Source organism: Nipponia nippon, unplaced genomic scaffold (genome assembly GCF_047370975.1).
Source record: "Nipponia nippon isolate SJK-2023a ecotype South Korea unplaced genomic scaffold, ASM4737097v1 scaffold_2, whole genome shotgun sequence".
Taxonomy (NCBI): Eukaryota; Metazoa; Chordata; class Aves; order Pelecaniformes; family Threskiornithidae; genus Nipponia; species Nipponia nippon.
Window position 1 is genome coordinate 1,156,947 of NW_028262336.1, and position 8,266 is coordinate 1,165,212.

At 52.5% G+C, this 8,266-nt stretch overlaps 1 protein-coding gene across 1 annotated transcript; it reads right to left on the reverse strand.

The window, feature by feature from the left end:
- Nucleotides 1–1,319: 1,319 nt before the first annotated feature.
- LAG3 (lymphocyte activating 3) lies at nucleotides 1,320–7,873 on the reverse strand. Its single transcript, XM_009461340.2, has 8 exons — nucleotides 7,614–7,873; nucleotides 7,259–7,430; nucleotides 6,883–7,109; nucleotides 6,358–6,615; nucleotides 5,884–6,177; nucleotides 5,249–5,539; nucleotides 4,868–4,983; nucleotides 1,320–1,946 (listed from the first exon to the last, which is right to left on the reverse strand). The coding sequence occupies exons 1-8, from the start codon at nucleotides 7,666–7,668 to the stop codon at nucleotides 1,836–1,838; spliced, it is 1,524 nt and encodes a 507-aa protein (XP_009459615.1). The 5' UTR covers nucleotides 7,669–7,873; the 3' UTR covers nucleotides 1,320–1,835.
- Between the last annotated feature and the right edge of the window lie 393 nt (nucleotides 7,874–8,266).

An 8,266-nucleotide genomic window follows, 5' to 3' on the forward strand; every position in this document is an offset into this window, starting at 1 on the left:
GAGCAATGAGAACATCCAGGCTGGTAACAGGCAATGCTAAAAGCATTACAGGAGGAGAGAGCATCTCATTGTGCATGAGAAGAGAGAGCAAACCGCTGTCCGCCACTGACGGAGTATGATGTGGTCCTGCTGAATATTGGGTTGCTCCTTAGCCCCACTGGGGCTAACCCACCTTTTCTCTATCTCCAAAGCATCTGGCAGAGAGGGGAGTCTGAGCCAGATAGATCGCTCCCAACTTGAAAACATTGCAGCATTATCATTTGCCTGGGAAGATGCCTGGTACCAGGCTGGACTGTCCTTCCTTACGCCATTTCTGTTTCAGTGCCTGTCTGAAAGGGCATGAGACAGTTGAAGCAAAGTCTACCTCACACCTCTGCTTGCATTTCTCTAGGACTTAGTGGAGAAATGGGTATCATTTTCAGTAAAACACATGGCTAGCTGAGTAAAGAGCTGTGGAGTCCAGATGTGCTCCACAGAGTGGGCTAGTTGGGCTTTTTGGGTGCTGCTCTGCTACCTGCAGTCTGATGATCCCAGAGTGCGGTCGTTACCTGTATGCTCTTGCAGGGAAGGTGAGGGCCACACACCAAGAAGGTCTCTTCATGTTCCTGCTGAAATAATGAAATGCTGGCCTGGTAGCGAAGCCCTCTGCTCAAGTCAAGAAAATCTCCCTTCCTAAACACTGAGAGCTTCATTTTTGTGCCACCACCTCCTTGCTTGAGCAGCCCCAGCCCAGTGACCCATACGGGAGAAACCACCTGTGTGACTCTCTTTACTAGCGAGGCTTTCTTCTGGGGTGGCATGCAATGACTGTTCCAGAGCAGTACCACAGTCCTCCATGGCTCTTCGGAGAGTAGGTGAAGAGCATTCTCTAACTAGATGAAACCTAAACACATCGAGGGTCGTGGGAGATGAGACCTGGTGGACTCACGATTACATTAGTAAGTACATCCTTAGTAGGAGAAGAGTGACAGAAAGCCCTAACATCAATGGGAGATACATCAGGAAAATGTGAGGACTGAGAGAAGGAATAAATGAATGAAGGAACAGGGAGAGCCAGACGGGGGGGGAAAAAGACTCTGAAGCACAGCAAAAAGGAGAGACTGAACTTGTGATTCTTTCTTCTCTAGTGGCATTTAATTTCCCCTTCCCCACCGTCAAAATGTCAGAAATGAGCAGGCAACTTCAGTAAAACAGAGCTGAAAGAGAAGGCAGCAAAGTCCTTAGAAGCTGCTTCACACGGGCAGAGTACAGCCGGCACCGTCAATAGGCGCGATCCTCCACAAGCACACTCAGGGGCCAGCGGGGGTTTTTTTTGTCAGACAGATTTATTTTAGGTTCTAAAATGAGTTTCTAATAAAATAAAACGCTCAAAATGTGCAACACGTGCAGTCCTCTGTGGGGTCCCCTCTGCCACTGAATGAGCGCAAGAGCAGGGCAGCGCAGGGAGAGGGAGAAGAAAGTGGGCAGGGAGGAGGAGACGCCATGGGGCTGCAGGGGAGCTGGGTTCCAGCCATCTCCTGCGTTTAAGTGTCCCACCAGTGACAGGCTGTGAGAGAGGCCACGAAGGAGGGGCGAAGGGTGGGAGAGACAAGTGGCACTGAAGCAGGCAATAGCTACTGGCTCAAATACTCCCAATAGCTCCAAAGCGTCTGTGCTACCTGCCACCTTACTGCAGCTTCCAGCCCCTCTGCAGGTACAGAGCTCCCATGGCCTCCTGTTATGTTCATGCCATCCCTACACCCTCCTGAGAGGTCTGCATGGTGCTCATCTCCCTGCAGCGTGGCACACAGAGTTTCATCCTCCCATGCAGACCAGACCTGGTGTCCCTGCTCCCATCAGCACTCGGTTTGCTGGATCTTCCCTTTCTGGTTCTCCTCCAGCTCCATCTTCCTCGGCACAGTGACTGCAACCATCCCTTCCAGCGCTGGGAAGGCAGGAGACCGTGCCTGAAAGGGAAGAAAGGGACAATATCAGGCATGGGAGGGAGACTGAATGGCACAAGTCAAGGGCCCCTCACTACAAGAAGGACATCGAGGTGCTGGAGCGTGGCCAGAGGAGGGCAACGAAGTTGGTGAAGGGTGTGGAGCACACGTCTTATGAGGAGCGGCTGAGGGAACTGGGGTTGTTTAGCCTGGAGCAGAGGAGGCTGAGGGGAGACCTTATTGCTCTCTACAACTGCCTGAAAGGGGGTTGTAGCGAGGTAGGAGTCGGTCTCTTCTCCCCAGTAACAAGTGATAGGATGAGAAAAAATGGCCTCAAGTTGTGCCAGGGGAGGTCTAGGTTGGATATTAGGAAAAACTTCTTCACCGAAAGGGTGGTCAAGCATTGGCACAGGCTGCCCAGGGAAGGGGTTGAGTCCCCATCCCTGGAGGTATTTAAAGAATGGATAGATGTGGTGCTCGAGGACATGGTATAGATGGACTTGGCAGTGATAGGTTAATGGTTGGACTCGATGATCTTAAGGGTCTTTTCCAACCTTAACGATTCTATGATTCTATGATTCTAAGTCTGGGCGTCTCCCTGCTGTGGAAGGCATGGTCCTACCGACTGCAACCATGAGGCTCCCATTCCCTCCTAGAGCCAGGGAGGAGCCCCAGTCTCACCCTCTGAGACAGGTAGTTTCTTCTGGGGAAGGCTGGCTCAACATTATCCTCTGTGTTGTCATGGGCATAAGGAACATCAAAGACAGGACACGCTTAAGAGAGAGCAAAGCATGATCTGGGCAACGGTCAGGCCATTGTCAGGTTCAACGGTATGCCAGATTTTACAACATCTTTTCAGAGAGAATAATTAAAGGCATGAAGGTTCATGCAAAATGAGATAAGAACAAATTAAAGACAGAACCACTTTCACATCTTGCTTTAACAAGCGATTTTCTAGACAATGGAAAAGAGGTAGATCTCAGGGCTCCTGATAACGGTGACACGCAGGCAATCAATACAACTGGAAAGATGAGATTAGTAAAAGAACGGCATGGTAGGTGTGATCTCAGCTAAGAGGAAGGGACTGGGATTTTGCTGGCAGGTTTCTGGTAGAGAAATGATAAGCACAAATCTTCAAAGATCAGTTGTGGAACCAATCATTAATGGCACAGAGAGTGTGAAAGTGCTAATGAGTTATGTAGCTGATAAAGTTGAGGAGCCTCATTTGGAAGAAAGAGGATGAAAATGTCACCAGAGACCCAGATATTTTAGGAGAATGGAGCAGTAAACTAAATGACAAGGGTGAATGAAATGCAACAGTACCAACTGCACGTTGATAGGCTCAGGGGATCGGAACAGGAATTCCTACTGTGTGGGCAACAGCCCATCAAGGGATACCGGCGAGCAACCAATGCAAGAAGAGCAAATGTAATCTCAGAGAATGCCAGCAGAGAGAGGAAGAGATCAAGAGAAGAGCTAATATCTTCGCTCAAGGCACCTTGTCTGCACTCTCACAAAGGATGAGCCCAGCGGGGACACTGGGAAGAGAAGGGCAGGAGGACCATCAGTGGATGGAGGACCATCAGCAGATGGAGGACCTGTGCTGCAACAGAGGAGCCTTGCTTACTCGGCAAAGCAAGGCCGTGAGGGCATGCACAAATGCTTTGAGGCGGTAAGTATCCTGGCTGGATGAGAGCTGTTGAAGCAAGCAGAGCTGGACACCCAGGTATCCTATTCCCTGCTGGCTGAGGGTTAACAATTACACTGTAAAGGGTTATTTGTCCAAGGTTTTAGGCCAGAAAGGGTGGTTCTGATCATCTTGTCCTGGACTTGCACAGTCTAGAGAGTCACCCAGAAACTGTAGATCTCTGCCTTAGATTATCCATTACCATCGGTGCTGATTAAGGACCGATGATGACGTATGAGTCATGAGACTCTCTAGCACTACCCGCTGTGTTTTTTTCTAAAATGCCCATCTTGCTTCTGCTCTGATGTTGCCTGTCTTCAGCCTCCAGCCACCGGGATTTGCTATGAATTCGCATCAATGCTATCACATCCCTCATCTGCAGCAGGTTCAAGGCACCCGGCTCTTTCGCCAAGGCAAGTTATCCCAACCTGAGATCGCTCTGAGCCCCCGGCCCCTTCTGCACTAGAAGGGGATTTTCACTGTGGGCCCTTTCCAAGAAGCTGAGCGGAAGGCAACTACATCACAGCTACTCACGAAAGGTGTCCCTGATCGGCAAAGAGAAACCCTGAAGGAAGAATTTGCCATGCAGTTCATTTGCAGAGAAATGGTATGAAAACTGCAGAGAAATGGTCTGACTTGTTTGCACAGTTTTTTTCCAGTGGCATGCTGGGGAGGGATCAGTCTTGGCCTGGTCTTTGGGATGATAAAAGCAAGGCAGAGTTTTCAGAAGACGAGATACTGGAACAAGCCGAGCGAACGAAGGGCAGTGAGTTGCCAGAAGCAGACAGCTGAGGCGTGAGGGCTGAGCCAGCAGCAACAGACCTGCATCGAGGTCGGCGTCTGGGGACCAGCAGGCATTTATATGGAACAGGAGACCCTGTTACATCAAAGCATCCAGATAAGGAATAGGAGAGAGGACACCTACAAAAGCCTGGAAATTAACCCTCCTCTATTTCAGCGTGGCTTGATCTCTGCAAGAACAAACAAGAAGTTTTTCAAGGCTGGGCTGTGATTGTCTCCTAGGAGGTTTTATCCTTCCTCTGAAGTGTCTGACCTGCACCCAGACGAATGCCACAGTTAGCCAGACCTGCCGATGCCCAGGATACAGCTTTCACTACATGTCCATGACACCCTCAGCAGGCTGGCTGCTGGGTCCCTGAGACATTGCACTGCTGTCTCTCGGGTACCCAGGCAAAGGTCAAATAAGGGATGATGCAGAGGAAAACGAACAGAAATGGGCTGATGGACACTTACTTACCCTTTTTTGTAGGGCCAGAGCCAGAACACAGACCGTAAGCAGGAGGAAGAGGGTGAGCGTGAGCCCAAAAGTAACCTGCCCACTGAAGATGGTGGGAGGGCTGGAGACCTGGGCACCTGCAAGGAGGAACCACAGTTAGAAAGGAGGAGAGGGTTGATTTTGCACTTGGGGCAAGGCTGGGACTGCACAGAGAGAGGCAAACTGGAAAAGAGTGCAGGGAACTGGAAGAAGCAACAGGAGGAACTGGTGAGGGCTAAGAGAGGATGACAATACGATGGGATCCAAGCGGTCAAAGGGGAGAAGGCTGAGAGAGGAAAGGGCACCAGGGAATTGAACAGGGCGAGAAGAAAGGATCGGTTACAGATCCACGGGACACAGTACCTGTGATCTGCAGCTCGTACTCCACTGCTCCCAGTCTGCCTTCTGGGCCATATACGCTGCATTCCCACGTGCCCATATCCTTCTGTGACACTCGGGGTATTTCCAAGGTAGGGCCTGTCTGGGACCTGTGGCCCTCCAGGTTACGGGAGGTGGCCGCAGCCAGCTTGCTGGTAGTGGGGGTTGAGTCGAGGTGCTTCCACTGGAAACGTTCATGTCCCCGGGGGTGTGAGAGGCTGCAGATGAGCAGCAAGCGAGATCCCTCAGAAACCGGTCCTTGGATACTCGGGGTGACTGCAGCAAAGGAAAAAACTATCCTCAGGAAAGACTGCGGGCAGGTCCACATCTCTTCCCCACCCCTCCTTCTAATACACCCCTCCTTCATTACCTCCGCTAATTTATTTTTCTTTGTCTTCCTCAGTCTTCAAGAAGAATAATCAAGTTACCCAGGAAAACCCATGCTTTCAGCAGGGTCCAGTGCAGTGCAATGCCCTGAATAGAGACCTTGTTTCCTGCCCCAGGGTGAGAACCTATGAGCAGGAGCAACCCACACTCACTGCACTGACATGCAGGACGGTTTATCTGCAAGTGGTGGGGGACCCCAGAGGGATGATGCACCTTCCTGTCTCTCCTCTCACCTGTAACCACTGCCAAGGTCACGTCCCTGCTGATCGTCTTGCTGCCAACAGAGACAGCACAGCGGTAGTGCCCTGCATCGCCTGGCCCCACCGCAGGGAGACGAAGGGGGAAGCTTCTGCTGCTCGAATTCTGGGAGATACCCCAGTCTTGCAAGCGTCCTCCTCCAAGGTGGCTCCAGTGGGCTGTCGCCACGTTGATCCCAAAGGCACTGGGAAGGTAGCTCAGGGTGCACGGTAGATCAGCTGCAGAGCCGGGTGCAGCATAGACCACGGGGTTCGTTGGGCCATCAAAACCTGAGCCAGAGAGAGAGGACAATGTGGGGTGGTGGCTGGAAAGAGCTCCGCAGGGAGGCGACTGGCCTGGGAAGTGAGGACAGGGTGGGAGCTGGGAAGCTGGAGCCACTGGGGTTGGTCAGTCACATCAAAGGGAGCAACTTGGGGACGCTGGAGTAGCAACGCAGAGGCTGAGCTCACCTAGAATTTGCAGGTTGTACGTGGCAGAAATGATCTCATTATCGGAGTATCTGAGCTGGCAGCACCAGGAGCCCGCATCACTCGTGGCTGGCCGGAGGATGGAGAGCGCCCCGTGCAAGGAGCAGAAGGTCCCGGAGGTGGGGACCAGGCGCCCGTTGTGGAACCAGCGCGTCTCCACAAGGCTGGCCCGGTGGCTGGAGTTGCAGCTCAACAAGAGCGGCTCGTTTTCTACCACAGGGCTGGGTGGACTGAGGGTTACTGCAAGAAAAAGAAAGGGGGGGAGGTGGGGGATGCTAAGGACACGGGGGGACTACCAAACCCTTTGTGCCTCTCCTGTCCTATCTTTGTCCCTCGGGCAGTCCTCTCTCCAGAGCTGAGAGCAGACAGCAGGAAGCTGTGCGCTTTCGGGGAGCTGCTGCCTGTACCCTAACCTGCCCTGGCAAACACAGCACCCCACCCCATCTCACTCTTACAACCTCCCCAGACCTAAAATCAATGTTCTCCGGGGTTTCCATCTTCTCCTACCTGTAATTACCCCCAGCTCCACCTGGCAGCTCTGCACCTCCGTGTTGTAGGCCACCTGTGCCTCATACAGCCCGGCATCCTCGCTCCGGACCGGGTCGATTCGCAGGGAGAAATTGCCGTTGCGTAAGGCAGAGTCCTGAACTGACACCCGGGGCCTCATGGGCAGCGCCGTCTTCCTGAGGCCGGAGTACCCCACCTCCAGCACCATGTGTGGCTCCTGGTGGGCGCTGGGAGCAGGACAAGTGAGCAGCTCATGCCGGAGGCAAAGGGGGGCAAGAAGGAGGGAATGTGGGGAAGGAGAAAGGGGGCTCAAAGTGTCTCCCACCCTCCCCAGTCCCCCCCCGAAGGACACAGATCTCTCTTGGCCCTGGCGTACCTTCCCCCATGGCGCTTCCACAGCACGGATATCTTGTCAGACATCTGCTTCCAGCTCTTCGCCATCTTTCTGGAGCTCAGGTGGCAAGGCAGCACGGCTGAGCTCCCCGCTCTGGCCCACACTTTCTGTGCCCTGCTTTCCCCCTCAGCTGCTCCTGGTAGGATGTGGCCAGCTGTAACGAGACGGAGGGCTGAGCAAAGGGTGGGACTCATGGAGCAGAGGGCAGTATCTGGCCATCTTCAGTGGGGTTAGAAGGGCACAAATTCTCCCCTCCAGACCTGTCAGGGACCAGGGAAAACCCAGACTCAGTTTACTGAGCTACTCTGCCCTCCCTGATGTGCTCAGCCCCTCTTACCATTGAAAGCCAGCAGAGTGAAGGTGAGGAACAGCACCAGGGACACCGGCCTCATGGTGGCATCCAGGAGAGGCAAAGGGCTGCGTCTTCCCACTCAGGTCCGTGCTTGAGCAGGTCTGAAGCTTTAAGAGATCAGCAAAAATGAGGCACGGGCAAAGAAGATGTTAGAGTGGGTGGGGTGAAGCAAGAGGGGTCAGCTGGACGTGCTTGCTCTCGTGCTGTCTCTCCCTCCGATCAAAGCGTTTCCCTAGATGCCCTTATATTGCAGGTGGGCAGCTAATTTCCTCATATCGCTAAGAAGATGCGTCACGACCAAGAAACCAGTATAAGTCTGAGGCACGTGAAGGCAGAGCTGAAGCCAGCAAGAGAGAGGAGGGAGGGACCAGAGACACTGCTCTAAGCATCTTTTAGTGGAAATTCTTTGGGTCGCTGTTGTTTTTCTTACAAGTTTCGCTTCTACATAGACAGTGGAAAAAGTGTAGAAGACACTTCCCAGCAAGTGCCTTTCATGTTTTTCTTTCATCTCTTACCTTTTTTGGTTTGATCTTTCCGCCTCTTACAGCTTCTCTCTAATCGTTTCAGGGCTTTTGAGAATGTGTTGGTCTTTTTTCTGCTGTTGGTTTTTTTTTGTTTTGTTTATTTTTTTTTCCTTC

What these genes read in the sequence shown, in the direction of transcription:
- LAG3 (XM_009461340.2), bottom strand. Translation starts at nt 7,668, where the DNA reads ATGAGGCCGGTGTCCCTGGTGCTGTTCCTCACCTTCACTCTGCTGGCT. An exon ending in TGGAAGCGCCATGGGGGAAG is followed by an intron (nt 7,110 to 7,258) that starts GTACGCCAGGGC and finishes TCCTGCTCCCAG; the next exon opens with CGCCCACCAGGAGCCACACA. An exon ending in GACCTTGGCAGTGGTTACAG is followed by an intron (nt 5,540 to 5,883) that starts GTGAGAGGAGAG and finishes CCTTTGCTGCAG; the next exon opens with TCACCCCGAGTATCCAAGGA.